The sequence below is a fragment of the Mytilus trossulus genome, chromosome 9, assembly GCF_036588685.1.
Source record: "Mytilus trossulus isolate FHL-02 chromosome 9, PNRI_Mtr1.1.1.hap1, whole genome shotgun sequence".
In the NCBI taxonomy this organism is placed as follows: Eukaryota; Metazoa; Mollusca; class Bivalvia; order Mytilida; family Mytilidae; genus Mytilus; species Mytilus trossulus.
The window spans coordinates 38,987,524-39,003,661 of record NC_086381.1 but is presented as its reverse complement, the minus strand read 5'-3'; the positions used below and the strand labels follow the sequence as shown (position 1 = coordinate 39,003,661).

Below are 16,138 nucleotides of genomic sequence, written 5' to 3'. Positions count from 1 at the left end.
AATGTTAGTATTGTCGCCTATGGCAGAATAAATGAGGGCCCTCATGGGGTTTTTGATTATGTGATTACTTGGCCGTTTTTTTAATGATTATTTGATTATTAAGCCAAATATTTCATGATTATTTGATTACCTAGGACTGTATTTTTAGTTTATGATTATTTGATTACTAAAGATAAGCAAATATTTAATGATTATGTGATTATATTGGCAAAAAAATGGTGATTATGTGATTACTAGGACCCCCCCATGCCTTTAACTCAATGAGTGGATGTTGGTGGTGGCTGCCTGCATTATTTGTTTATTCTAAATTGGGGGATTCAGAAAATCTGCATTTGATCTTTGCATACATCAGGCCATTGATTTTTTTCTTTTAAATTTTTCAAATCAACAATATGGTTGTATAAAGCAGTTGGAATGAAACAATAAAACTTATGTATACCAGTTTAAAGGATAACATTTTTTGCATCAGATCTTTAGAATAGTTGTTTATTAACAAGATCCGTTTTTTGATATTTCAGGAAAATGGTGACAAATTCAGATCCATCTGTCACTATAAAATGGATTCAGCAGATTCATTCAACAGACCTCTCTTTCATTATGTATATCAATTTGGTCTAGCATGCATATTCATTAAAACAAACCAAAAAAATATATATTCAAACAATTTTTATTTCAATTTATTGCACTGAGCTTATAAATAACTACAAAAGAATAAAATATTATGTAGACATAGATCCTATTGTCTAGATTACTTTATGTCAGAGGTAAACAAAATAACAGCATTATGAATAATGAAATACACTTAAAATATCAACATGGAATGATGATAAGAATTATTTGCACCAGCATACTGTAAACCAACTTATTTTTGCGGATATTTTATTATCTCGTGTATCCCCAGCTAGTCAATTTCACGGCGATTTAATTTCAGGATTTTCTTATTTACTTGATGTAGTTTGATAGGGAAAGATCTAAGTTATACATTTTTGCGACGATTTAATTTCACGTCATTTTTCTACTCGCGAAAATAAATCACTCATGAAATATAGTTGGTTTACAGTACTTAATATATTATAAACAGTAAATGTACAATGTCATGGATATATACTATCTAATGTGTTCTTATGTTGATTCTTTGGCTAAAGTAATTTTTTTTTATCAAAAGTAAAGTATAAGATGAAAACAGTATGAGGATTTGTTATGAGCACTTTATGTACATTCACTCCCCTGATATGATAAAATTTGATACAAGAAAGATTCCTTCATTTTTATCTGTATTTGAACGTAGGACAATATTCAAATGAATATGTACATTAATTTTCGAACTACAAGTTTTGCCTTTAAACTTAAAACATCTGGTCTAATTATTCAGTCATTATATTTTGTCTAAACTGACTTAAACATGATGTTTTGGAATGCATTATAGATCTATTGCTATTTAGGAATCTTTGCCATTTTAATATATCGAGATTTTTTTTTTACAATTCAACAGTTAAAGCCATAGAATAAGCAAATATGAATTTACATGTCTGCTTATTGACCAACAGAAATCTTTAACAGGTAAGGTACGGTAATTATATAGGATTTGATATAATAAAAAAAACAAAGTGTAAAGCAAATTCTAATATATAAAAGTACAAAATATTAAATCTTTGGAGACAGATTTATCAAATATATTCTCATTGGTTAAGGCAATGTCTTATGAACAACTCAAAACATCTTTTAAAAGTTGTAAAAATAAACCTGTGACAAAAGTTTCATTTTTAGTTTGTTCCTTGGTTTTATAATTTCACTTATCACATCACCAACACATCTTTTACTTGACCTTGACATAATTAGAAGGAAATAATCCAATGTTGCCATGACATTCACCTTCCCACCAATCACAATCTGATGTTGTCTGTGTGAGTACTTGAATTACATCTCCTGAAAAGAAATTATCTTAATGATTTTTCACATCTTCATCAAAAAGTTGTGTGTGGGGGGTTGGGGGGTTAAATAAGAAATAAGAAACCATGATATTTTACTCATATATCATGATGCCATTTTAAGTTCTATAATTTGTAAACATATAAAAATCTTGGTGGCGTTCTACACTGGCTCAAAAATTGTGTTAACATTTTTTGGAATTGTTAGCAACTCTTTTAGACTTCAGGTGCTTGAAATCATGCCATATGGTTGAATTTTCTTTACATAATCAAATCAACAACTCTTGATTTTCTCCTTTTAAGGAACTTATGTACTTTTGCTGTTAACATAGCATATTTTTTTACTTATTATAATGATCGCCTTTATCATTGTAAATTGAAACATATCTTACCAGCTTTGAAGGACAAGTCACAAGGCAGTTGACCTTGAAAACTATGAAGTGCAGTTGCTGTTGATGTCATTCCCTCCATTTTTATTCTTATATTAGAAGAACAATGTTCAGCTGTAAAAAAAAAAATCATTTTAAATGACTATTTCACTTTTTACAGGTTGTGAATAATATTTTAACAATTGGATTTTGAGAAATAATCTTTCATGACCATCAAAATGATTAACAGATGTGCTGTACCATAATGCAGAAAGTATTTTACTAGAATATCACTAAAATCTAACATGTATACTGGAAAAAAATATTTTTGTTTCAGTTATTCTGTCTTGTAATGAATGTGAAATTTTATTAAGAGATTTAATAAATTTGAGAAAATTAAAATTTCACTTCATTGGTTGAAGAAGAGGAAGGAGAAAAGGAATGGTATTAAAAAGTTTTGGAATGTATGTATGCGGGTAGATAGGACCTTTATCAGGACTCTGAAATCGGGTGTTTTTAAGCTCAGGATTTAGGGATTGATCCCGGAATTCTCTTTTTCTAATTTCGGGACTTCAGGATTTTGTATTATTAAGCCTGGGATTTCATGATTTTAAACCTGGGATTTTGGGATCAGGGCCCCTCCTACCCCCCCCCCCCCCCCCCTCATGTATTCTTCTTAAAATACTCACATTTACTACTCGCACTAAAACGTTTTGTGACTGTTTTGGTAGTCACCTTTTTTCCATCTTTTTTTGAACTTTTCTCCACAACAGTTTGACTTCTATGAACATTATGCTGTGGAGGGCTTTTGTCATGTTGTGACTTTTCTTCCTTGGATTTAAAACTAAAACTCTAAGAATAATAAGAATTAAAAGAATAAAAAGTAAATATTAATTATTAAAATACTGTAAAAACTTAAATGCATGTTATTTTTACCATTAGTGTATATCTAGATGTCATGTTCAGTTTTTTCTTTTTATTTGTTTGACTTCTCATCAACACAGACTGCTAAACTTCATTTAATAATGTAAATATTTTATCTGTGTCATTTGCTCTCTTGTATAGAATTGTCTCATTGGCTATCATACCACATCTTCTTTTTAATAGAGTTTAATAAATGGACAAACAATCCCTTTCTGCTAGTCCCAGATAATTCTTGTGAATTAGGCTAATGAGCTAAATTCAGCTTGCATGTAAATGTTATCTTATGAAGGAGGAGGTATAATAGGAGCTATTATCCTGCCCCAATGATTTAAAATAAAAAATGAAATTTCCAAATGAAACTAGTATATCCAAATCTAAATAAAATTGAAAAAGTATTGGTTTGCCGTCTCAATACTAGTGATACATATCAAATTTCTCAATTAATTCAGTTTTCATTTTTTTTATCTACAAGATGATTTTCTTATGATTTTCAAAGATGTTATTTTCTTTGAAAATAATGTCATCCTGTGATGCAAACAAGTGTTAAAAATAGCATTTTCCCATTGCATGACAGGGAATGTAGTCATCATGCACCTTCAGCTACACTTAATCATATCTCAATTAATCACTACAAAACATTTTTTGACATTTCAATCTGCCTTGATGTGACCAAGCAGAATAAAATAAAATGACCTACACTAATTCTATCTTGAAATTTCTCTCCTACAGACTGTGTCACTTTGTTGGCCTTTCTCTTGGCAGCTAGTACCATTTCATGTTTGGCTTTCTCTCTGTGTCTCTCCAGAACTTGATATAAGGGCAGACATTCTGTTGGAGGATCAACTTCTCCTGATAATATCTGATATGCCCTTATTTCTTGTCCATAAAATCTATGAATAAAATAACAATCTTTAAAATCCATCAAAGATAAATCATTTATGTAAATTAAGGTATTAAGCAGAGTTAATTATTTATACAGAAGTAATTGTACCAGACTTATATACTGTGGACTCATTTGTTATTATTAGTAAGATACCAATTTTCATGGTTTTTTTTTTGGACCATGTGAACCATGAGTTTAAATGTTTAAACGAAATACAAATTTCTATAAAGTTGTATCCAGACTTAGGCTGAACCACCAAATCACATATCCATGAAAATGTCAGGTTTCTGCAATTCATGAAAACTGGTATCCATGAAAACTGGTACCCATGAAAAATTAATGAATCAACAGTACAATGTTAAAAAAATAATCAGTCATGACTCATGTCAGTAAATACATGAAAAAATATGCACACGATTTTCAAGACTCTGTAAATATCAAATTGGAATTCAAAAACTTTCAATGATTTGAAGTTTTTTATTTTTAACTTACGTATACTCTGCAAATAAATTAATTGAATCACATACTTTTTATTTGCATCTTTCCTTTCTATTAGAGCACTTCCTTCTATAGAAATACCAGCAAATAATCCTTTTGTTTTAGAGTATGTATAGATAGCGGCAGGACTTCTGAGAGCCACATCAGCTTCTATGTTCCTACCCAGGGGACCAGCAGCTATGGACAAATTACCACCAAGAGTCAAATTACCTCCCTTTGAAAAAGCATCCACAGAACTCCTACTCATCAACAATATAACAAAATCTGTGACCTGAATTTAAAAAGCAATAAGAAATTTAATTAAAACAAATAAAAATATATCTGATTTAACTTTGAAGGTGCTACTTATTGTTTGCCAATGTATCAAAATGGATTTTTAAAATGAAAACATTCCTTCTTTCACTAAAATGTTGATTACTTCCCTTTAAATAATTTTTCAGAAGTTATTTCAGAACTCTTTTATATTCAGTTCCAAAGCAAAAAGATACACATTATAGTTTAATGAAAAGAAAATCAAAATGATAAAACAGTTACTGAATGTCAATAGTTTGAGGATTAAATAATAATTTAAAAATATAATAAAAGTGAAAAACTCCGCTCCAAAAACTTGTTTGGAAACTGAAGAAGTTTATAAATGATTAATATTTTCTTAGCTGATGGATATTTAAAATATATATATCTACTCTTGTAAAACTGTAAAAAAAAAAAGTAAGAAAATTAAGTCAAAACATATCCGAGTTTTTTTATGCAGTCACTGTTCAACATGAATATGTAAAAAACAACATGATTACAAAATATCCACCTTTAACTATTGGAAAATGAATGATGTTCAGTGGATATGAACTTGAACATTAAAGCTTAAAGGGAGTCAGTAATATTTATCCTTACCTCTGCACCAATCTCAAATCCACCTCCCAGTCCAGCAATGCCTAATGCTGATGGTGCTGACCATTCTGTAAAAAATTTAGAATGTTACTAAGGTTTCAGACTCCCTGAGACAAATTGATCTTACTTGTTTAATTTGGTTACTGTATTCTTTTTTCCGTTTTGATTGGGTCATAAAACTCCTAAAGTATTCAAGTATTTATATGTCAGCCTTGGCAGTCAAAATTTGGATCTTTAGATTTGAGTCATTCTGATGGAGGTCATCTATAATATTGCTTCAAACACAACAAATCTATAAAGCTTAATTTTCCTTTTGAAACAATGTAATATATATTTAATATGAACAAAAGGATTGGTGAAACAAAACTAAAAAAACTTAGATAGATACAACTCTCCATCCAAGTCACAATTTGTAAAAGTAAAGGTTAAAGTATCGGGACGATTTAAGTACAATAAACAAGGTCATTTTTTTCCCTACCTGCATCTACCAAGTCATCATTGAGTTTGGCTATAACTATGCCACTTCCTGCTCTGGCTGTTACCAGGAAACCAGCTCTTACCACAGTCAGTATAGCAAGACCTTTGGCTTTTAATAACACACCACCTGGAATTTAAGCAACATACTAGTTTCTTCATGCCTGAATGACAGCAATTTTCTTATTCTTATATTATATAATAACACACCACCTGAAATTATAGCAACATAGTTTCTTCATGCCTGAATGACAGCAATTTTTTTATTCTTATATTATATTATTTTAATTTATGAACTTCATCTTTATTAAATAGTAGAAACAAAAAAGAAAGTATATAACACAAAGTTCCAACATGCACTTAACTAACCACAAAGCAGAAGAACAGACTTTTTTTTACTGCCCTTCATCTAAAGTCACATTTCTTTAAGGCCTTTAAACAAAAAGTATTTGTTAAATGGTAAATAGACAAGTAATTTCTTTAATCAATTTATATACTATAAAACTTCGGAAGTAGTGTTCTCAACTCTTTTTTAAAAACTCCCATTACCCATCTAGCATGTCTAGATGAACACAGTAATTAAAGTAGAATTGACAGAGCTTGTGATCATGGCCATAATCTTTGGTTGTGACTGCAATTGCATATCGATATGGAGACATCTGTTATGAAATATTGCTGACTACTATTATATATCAGATAAGTTCACTTTGAAATTACTGGTACTAATATTTCAAATTGAAATTATGTATAAGAAAACATTCAGCTGACACTAATGTTTTTATTTTTTTTTTTGGTCAATGATTTTTAAAAAAATGATTATATTGATGATGACGATGAAAATCAGAAAGACTATATTTGATTATCTTTAAGCCAATATAATCTCTGCACTCTAAGGGGCTTCTGTAACAATTTACAGCAAGTTTTTATTACATGTACATGTATAAGCTATAAGGGTATGGAATACATCTACAAAATGACATAACTTATACAATTACTGAAATACATACTTGGTATAAGTTTATCAGGACCTGCTTTAGCTGATGGTACAGAAAAATCATTGAGTATTTTAGCAGCTTTCTTTGCTTCAGATTTCAAGCTGTGGGGAATTGGAGTATTCACCATGATCTTCTACATTCAGGTCATATTTTCTGAAAAAGTTGCCATATATGTAAAATAGAATGATCAAAGTTTTCTGTAATTGTGCGGCAAACATTCTTTATTATTTCAAACTTTCTGGCAAACTTACTGTAACATTGATGTGTCTGCAAACTTGCAGCAAAAAGCTGCAATGTTTGCCGGAAGTTTGCAGCTAGTGGCAAACATCTGCAAACGCTACTTTATGTGTCCGTGTAAACAATTCAGTTTTATAAGTATGATTGTCACATCTTTAGATAGTCCTAAGGCCATGGAAAATTAATTGTTGGTTTCACCTAACATGGGAAAATTTTATAGACCCGGCAGGCAGGCTTTTTTTTTTTGTAACCATGCATAATTTTATATCTATATGTATTGTTTCTACAGCGGAACTTTAATCTTGCATATTTCCAAACTTTTAGTCATTTAGTTGTCTCTGCAAAAAAATAAATAAAAAAAATGTCAATGTATGTACTTCAAGACTCCGCCATTTTAGACACACCCCTTGATTGCCTGCAAGGGTACAGCGGATCCATGTACACTCCCTAAGGATTAATAGAGAAGTGTCCTTTACAATATTATGCCTTCCAATACATCATAATTATTTGAACTAATCTTTAGACTGCTTGATGGCAATATCAATGTATGTACTTCCAGATTCCGCCATTTTAAATGCACCCCTTGATTGACTGCAAGGGTACAGCGGATCCATGTACACCAATCCCCATTGCTCCTTAAGGATTAATGGAGATGTGTCCTTTACAATATTATTCCACCACCAGAAAAATCCCCACCCAACACTGCCCAAGGGAGAGTGTAGGACACCGGGAAGTCTGTTATTATGGTTGAGGAATCCTAAGCACTCTGAGAGAACCACAGGGCCACACGGAGGAAACAAATAAGAGAGATATCAGAAGATTGATCTCCAGGCCAAAGTAGGGGACAACTTTGACCAACCAAGGCCCCAAAGTACCCATTCAAGTTTAAACTGCGGTTCTGGGTACCAGAAATGATGTCTGATGTTACATGTAATTTATATTTTTAGTGGGTTGTATTTGGTTGCATTTCTATTTTCATTAAGTTTTATGGTGATGATTTTTTTTTTATATCAATTGAAAGAGTCTTGCTCTCATCAAGGATTTTTATTGTTGTTATTAAACAAAACCTTGCTCTTACATGTCTTACATGTACAAAAAGTAGTCTTACATCCGGGTTTGCACAAGGAAAAATATTTCTACTGCCCTGTCTGTACTTGCTATTTTGAGCAATGAGTTTTCAGGTAAATTGTGCTTAAACCTTTACTAACCATTCTACAAATCAAACTTTGCCTTCAAGTAAAACTAAAGGTGATGAACGACTGCTTTAATATAATATTTTGTACCACAGGATTATTTAGGAGAGCATAACAAACGGGGAATGCAACGAGAACTATGGGTATATGTTTGTAAGGTACTTATATCACTCCTATCTAGGAGCACCACAAGATACAGGACAAAATACAGCAATATCATGAATATATATTGATGTCAGCTGGGTACAGTCACTATATATATGTTCCTGATGTGAAAGCATTAAATTCTTATTTGATATTTTCCTCTTGTTATTCAGGATATATAATCTCCAAAATGATATTCCACATGATACATTAACATTTTTTTTTAAATTCAATAAAATGAATGAAAATCAGTTTCATGCAATACAAACATACAAAGCTCAGACACTCCCACTGATGCTCCCACAACTTCTCATTTATCAAGAGATTTTTTTTTATTTCATGTCTTTAAGGTAGCACAATACAAAGATTTTATAACTCCAACTCCCAAGTTTTAAAATGCTGTAACTTTCTTAATAATGCTTGAAAATTTATAAAAGAGGTAGTTTTGGATAGCTAACAGATTATTCTTTCAAATTAATGCAATGTTAGTATTATGAAAACAATTATGTAACCAATTATAATGTTAACTGTGTCTAAAATATTTTTCACCAAATTTCCACTTTCAAATGAAATTAGCTTCTGCATAGGTATCCCTAGAGGGTTGATTTTATAACATGTTGTTCCTATGGCCATTATCTACAAAAGAGTGTCTCAGATTTCAGATAGAATGTATAGAACAAATTTTACACCTAATTAAACATTATCTTCTTTTATGTGGTTAGGATGTTTACACTAATTAGAGATTTATGAGAGAATGGAATACCATAGAGACAATCTGAGACACCCTTTTGAAGCCCATGATGTGTTAATTAAGATTTCGTTAAAATTTTCTGTATAGTACAAGAGATGATAGAGCTAAATTCATTCAAGTGAACTTACCTAGATTTTGCCACTAATTACGTAATAATTAATTACATAATGATTGCATAATAAAAATATTGCATTCATTTAAAAGATTAATCTTTTATCTATCTATATATACCTCTGTTATTATTTTCTATGCATTCATAAGAAAGTTACAGCATTTCAAAGGTTAGTGATTGGAAGTAAAAAAATCTTTGTATTGTGCTACCTTAAATACTAAATCAAAAGTGCTAGGTATCAGGGCAAAAAATAGTTGGTGTGCATTTTGAAGTCAGTCACACAGGCACACTGGTTTATTATACAAACTAAGGTCATATATGTGACATGTCTATGTATCACAAGACAAAAAAATTCATGTTGACTCTATTTTGCCCTGTAAATAGGATATATCTGTTATAAATATAATGTGGTATAGTTTTTTCTCATTGTTAAAGGCAGTTCACCAACCTATAGGTGTTTTAACATCAACAACATTTGGTCTCATGTGAATAGATGTCTCTTCCACAACCATACCACATCTCTTTATTTTATAATATATGCAAATATGTATGTACTTATTAATCGTTACAATTTTTTCCTGTTTTAAAGTTACTATTAGTTGAGGGGGGATAGCACCTTTATCGGGACTCCGGGATCAGGTGTTTTTAAGCTCAGGATTTCGAGATTGACCCTTTCGGGATACGAGAATTCTTTTTTTCGGATTTCAGGATGTCAGGATTTACTTTATTAAAATTCAGGATTTGGTGTTTTGAAGTCCCGGGATTACGGGATCAGGACCCCTTCTATCACCCTCATAGTTGAATTGGATACTGTTACAAAATCAACTTTAAAAATTAAAATACCCACAGATACATGAAGGCATCCCTCTTGACATTGTCATTGCAGACATGAAAATAATTCATTATTAAAATCTCTATTTTGTTGATCTTGAATTTCTTATCATTTTGTCCAACGCACCTAAATACGTAAAAATGTAATTCTATATGGAAACAAACAGTGCTCAGACTGATAATTTTGGCTTTCTTGACCTATAATTTGCATATTTCGTCTTACTGATTATTTTTTATTGTTAGTTTCTTTTTATTTTCTCAAATTTTTGCCCAAAACTTAAATAAGTGTGGAAATTGTATTTAAGGCCAACAACCTATATGGGGATCATACCTTGTTATGCTGACCTACATTTACTTTTAGATGTATCTATCTATCTTTAATATAAGGAGTCCCCTGACAACCTCCCCTATTACAACATATTTTTAGATCTTAATTTGCTGATCATGTCTATCTATCTTTATTAGTATATATTATATATATTAAAGATAATAGGCAAAATCAGTAAAAATTGGTAAAAAAAGTCATTAAAAAGAAATAACTTTTATAACAAGTCAAATGATGATTTCAGTCATACAATTTAGCTCTTTTAATAATTTGCTATTCAAAGTGTGTATCCATCTTTTCTATATTTCAAGATACATTTGGTAACATGCAAAAACATGAACAAGGAATAAGCTGTCTAATTGACATCATACTGGATTCTCTGTACACACCATATGCCTATGTATTAAAAGTTCTGTAGGGTATAATTCCCTGTACCTTTGTAAATATTAAGGATACACATTATAGATCTGCATATCCACAGAAAATTATGAATCAACTTTTTCTAGGAGTTATGCCCATTTGAACTTTGAGTTTTGGGATAAATAAACTACTTTGTCATTGCAACTTCTCTGAAACCACACCACAGAACTCTGTGAAATTTTGTAGATAATGAGGACATTCTATGTAGATGTTCATATCGACAGGAAATTATAGTTTATTATTTTTTTCTATGGGTTAAGCCCCTTTAAACAGTTTGACATTGCAAATTTATATCAGTTGACTTTAAAGTTTGTAGGAGTTTTGAGTTTTTGAAATAGGATTCAGGTGAGATTTTTTTACTCAGTGACAATAGGTTTTTAATTTTGAATAAATTGACAAGGACCACAACTCCTGGACTGCAAAAATAAAAATCTCCTACTTCAAACTTGACCACTGTTTTGTTATCAGTAAGAGCATTGATTGAATGGTATATAAGTAATTGCATGGAAACAACACAAAATGCCATTTTCCAATAGGTCAAGAACCATAACTCCTGAATACTGAATAAAAAAAAAATAGTCAACTATACGCTGTTGTGTAAGTATACATGTACTTTCTGCACATCAAGTTGGCTGTCCCTCAACAAGAGTATAGTAGCAGCAAGGTTTTTGTGGATTCAGATGGACTACATTTTTGTTTAGGGAAAATCTGAAACCCTCTTCTTGGTGCAGGATTTTCTCACTGTGAAGACCCATTGAGGGCCTTGGGCTGTTTTCTGGTCTTTTGTCGGGTTGTTGTCTCTTTGACACACTCCCCATTGATATTCTCAATTTTGTGACACGATTTCTGAAGGTGCACCCTTGCACTTTATATTTCTGGGTATGTTGCATCTACAACAGTTTTTAACTGAAATTTTACTCATTGTTGAAGGCTAACTGTGACCTGTAATTGTTAATTTCTGTGACATTTGGTCTATTGTGGAGAGTTGTCTCATTGGTGATCATTCCTCATCTTCTCATTTTTATAACATCCACAATTACTTCGGTAGCTGTTAACAAAAAAAGCTTCATCATTTGAGGCTTTATCAGGGCCATCTTTGATGCCAAAAAGTTCCACAACTTTCCTTGTGAAGTACAAACTATGTAATATATGTTACCAAGGTATGGACAAATCAAAAATACAAAACAATAAAAACAATGAAAGAACAAGTTTTATTGATACAAAATTCTGCTTAACAACATTTTATAATTAATATTTTTTTTTATCACAGATGTAACATTATTCAGTAAATTAAATATTTGCATATTCACAGTTCAGATGTCCATTATTTTTATACAATATTAACATGTTAAAGGTAGAAAGCTATTAATAAAAATATAAAATCTATTCAATAATAATCTAAGGAGAGTATTTATAAATAAAGGTCACCTTGGTCATAATCATTTGCCTGCAAAGAAAGCTATTTAACAAAAACTAGCAAGATACTTTTCTTTTGGTTTAATTTGTTCTAAAAAAACTATTTCCTACATATTTTCAAGAATCAAAGATAAGTTTTCTTTAGAGTAAAATATTTGAATGTGATAGCAATTAAATCAAAGCCAGGACTCGATCAAAATGTCATCTCCTACTAACATTTAATAAGTGACATTTTTGACTGTTTAAATTTCATTTACTTTTACTTTTGATTAAAATTGTGTCAATGGTTTTGAACAAGAGCATTTTTTTTTTTTTTTTTTTTTTTTTTTTTTACATTAAGGTGGTACCCAACACTTGCACTCAAATAAATTTGGCTAGTTTAATTTTCATAAAATTTTGTGAAAGTACTTACTTTGAGCCTTTAACAAAAACATGAAAATTTCAAAAATTTTGAACCAATCGTTTTGTCAGAAAAATTACACTGGTTATAATAGCAGTTTGACAAACACCAAATTTGATCATTTAGAAGCTTAAAATATTCCATTTACAACACAATGTAATTAAAATGTTTAGCTGATTTGACAGAGTTATCTCCCTGTAGTGTTAGGTACCACCTTAAAGTACATTTTACAGTCATTACAAATGCAACACAACATTTTTGGCTTACAAATTTATGTAATTGAGGACATTTTATATATTGCAATGAGTATATTCAAACAGTTAGGGAAGTATAACAGTCCCTTTAACAAAGTTATAAAATCCTCCAGTAGAGATGGCTCCTATGGTGATATGGACTTTCAATCCACTGGATGCCTGGACAGATCCTGGGAGGCCAAAGGTAACGCTGGTTTGATTTGTATACTGCCACTGAAGAATATTAACACCACTGTCATGTGTTCCTGCAGACACCTCATAGTATAATTGGTGGTCAGACAGGAAAATGCTTTCCCATGATGCCATGAATTTATTGTCTGTCCATGATACGCTCACAGTTTTTGTAGCTGAAAGAAAAATATGTTCAATTATTGCATGTTAATATGTATAAACACAAGAAGATACAACCCATTTTTATTTTATTCATTTTTTTATAAATAATATGAAATGATCCTCGAGCCGCGTCGGATAGAAATTGACCTTATAAAAATCAACATCAATACATCTTTAACCTATTTAGGTTTCGAAAACAAATTTAACAGAAAGTGTGGGACTGTTTGCAAGTTGAATTGTTAATCAAATGCTACAAAACGGACAAAACTTCATCTTTTATTTCATTGTATTTTGTAAATGAATGCTTTAAATAAATCAGAGTATTGTACATGTACATATTCAAGTTAATGTGCATCGATTTCTTTCCGACACAGCTCAAATAACACTGTACATGCTGAAAAACCTGTATGCATGAGTCAACTCCCACATTTAAAAGCAGAATTAACGTATTTAAGATTATATTGTGATTAATTTTGAGCAGTGTTTATCAGTTTACATATAAAAGATTATTTTGTGATTAAATTTGAGCATTGGATATCAGTTTTATATCATTGGCTAGAGGCAAACTAAAGTTAGAGAATGGAAACGACAGATTTAGGAGTTTTTACGTTTAAAGGGGCATAACTAGTAAACTGTTGAAGTGATGACAACTGCATGCTTTAAAGAATATGATTGAATTTTATTTGCAAAATCTGTAGTTTTTAGATTAAATGGAAATGCACAGGTGCAGAATATCCAGCTCTACTACCTTATGAAATATGCTTGCTTAAGCCGTTGATGACAAATAAGTGTATATATGTCTCATTTTCTGCAATGAGACCAAACAATCCGATTGATTATCTCCCTTTATTGTTGAACACAATTGAATATGAAAAAGACAGTATATGACACTTTGACTATGTGAGTACAGTGTAATAACAAACAGGCAACACACTTCCTTCAGAATTTTACTTTTTTAAGACATCATAATTTCAAATATTTTTTCTTAGTATCTTTTATTCCTCCATCTTCATAAAGCTAACTTTTTACTAAATATTTAGTTGGTTTGGTTGTATATGTTTTTAAAGCAATTAAAATGAATGGTTCACTGATTATACTTTATTGGTGGCTCTTTCATATTTATTTACTAAACACTACAGATTATATTATATTAGGAATAATTTCTTGCAATTAGAAATAGATGGTTATTCTGAATTATCTCCCTTTTCTATTTTCAAAGTTTTGCAGCGTATACAAAAATATAAATTTTTAGGCTTGATAAAATAGATAAGCTAATATATTTTCATTCTACCCCTTCAGTAGTTATAAAAGTTGGATGTGAAAGTAGATGCTTGTTTTTCTTTGTCAGGAATAAAAGAAAACAAGTTGTTTATAAACATATACAAACTGATAATATAGAATACAGCTTATTGCTATTTGTCTTTGGTTACTGGACTTCACAACTGATTCAGTGCGAGTTTTACATCACAAGAGAAAATGTCTGACACCACAAAAGAACATTAAGTGATTATTGCATTTCATCAAAAGCTCAAGTGTCACAAAATCTCTGGTTAACTGTTGCAGAATCTAAAATAACAATAAATTCTATGAACCTGTAAATATTAAACCTACCATCAACCTGTGGCATGTCCAGATACACCATTAAGTCTTTTCTCACTTTATCACTTCTCAGGAAGACTTTATTAACAGCCTGAACAGAAAGTTTTTGTTGAATATCACTGGCTATAGACATCTGTGAGAAGTGGGTATACAACAAATCTTGTTCTGTAGGGAAAAACATTAGGTCTGACCTGTCACCACCAATATCTACCTGGAAATAGAAATAAACTGTATGTGTTTCATTGTGATATTCACATAAATTATAAGTGCATACATATATACAGTTGACAGCCTATTAGACTACGATAACAAAAATTTCAAAAATCTGTGGCATTGTTTGATATGTTTAGCTGAAACATACATATTGCTGCTAGAAAGGACAATACCTCTGGTAAGACATTACAGAAAAAGAACAAAGTTATTAAAATTTGATTCTCATATTTTCATCATCCTTTACTTTGCATACTGTGGATTCATTTTTTGTTTTTTTATCCAATTTTCAGGGATTTCAAGGGTACAGTAAACCACAAATTTTAAAGTTAAACAAAATACAAATTATCTGTAAGAATCTATTCAGACTTTTTACACCACAAAATCAAATATACATGAAATTGCCTCAAACACTAAAATTGGTACCCACAATAAATAAATGAATCCACAGTATCAGGAATAGAGGTACATTTTCATAACATGGAGAACTATCAGTGGTATAGCAATGATATTTGGTATGCAGTGGTACATGTATTTCCATGGAGATTATTTGGGTTGACCCCCCTCATTCATGGCTATTGACTTCGAAACTTTTGCATAGTTAACATTAGCTGCAGAACTGTAGCTCTTAGGTCCTTATGTTATTTTTTTACTACATTTTTTTTTATGTATTTGCGGAACATAGATCTGAAAATAGTCAAAAAATAACAAAAGGACCTTTGAGCTAACGGCTAGGTTTACATGTAATAGTTTGTTATCAGGCCAATTTATTAGGAACCACTAGTAGAAGGTTGATAATATTTGGCCTTGACTAACTGGTAAATGACATCTTTCAAGATGTGCATAATTAAATCACTTTTCAATAATGAACATAACAACAACAAAAAAGAAAAACAGATTCTTGTTATACATTGTAATTGAACAGCTGCTCTTAACAAGTATGTGAAACATTTTATCA

General features: G+C 30.8%; 2 protein-coding genes across 3 annotated transcripts in view; both read right to left on the bottom strand.

Annotated features, from left to right (window-relative positions):
• Nucleotides 1-651: 651 nt before the first annotated feature.
• LOC134685684 (SH3 domain-containing YSC84-like protein 1) lies at nt 652-8,510 on the bottom strand. Of its 2 annotated transcripts, none has more exons than XM_063545659.1 (9): nt 8,352-8,510; nt 6,968-7,108; nt 5,965-6,090; nt 5,490-5,554; nt 4,631-4,872; nt 3,918-4,110; nt 2,986-3,148; nt 2,321-2,431; nt 652-1,926 (listed from the first exon to the last, which is right to left on the bottom strand). In XM_063545659.1, the coding sequence occupies exons 2-9, from the start codon at nt 7,080-7,082 to the stop codon at nt 1,817-1,819; spliced, it is 1,125 nt and encodes a 374-aa protein (XP_063401729.1). In that variant the 5' UTR covers nt 7,083-7,108; nt 8,352-8,510; the 3' UTR covers nt 652-1,816. The 2 variants fall into 2 exon arrangements, with proteins under 2 accessions (XP_063401729.1, XP_063401730.1); XM_063545660.1 differs by having other exon boundaries at nt 8,401-8,459.
• Nucleotides 8,511-13,104: 4,594 nt separating this feature from the next.
• The window catches only part of LOC134684606 (uncharacterized), a 106,672-nt gene continuing 103,638 nt past the window's right edge, over nt 13,105-16,138 (bottom strand). Inside the window, exons 55-56 of the mRNA XM_063543905.1 lie at nt 14,983-15,181; nt 13,105-13,385 (exon numbers count right to left, since the gene is read on the bottom strand). Of these exons, the coding sequence (XP_063399975.1) occupies nt 13,105-13,385; nt 14,983-15,181 (480 nt within the window). The remainder of the gene's footprint in view (nt 13,386-14,982; nt 15,182-16,138) is intronic.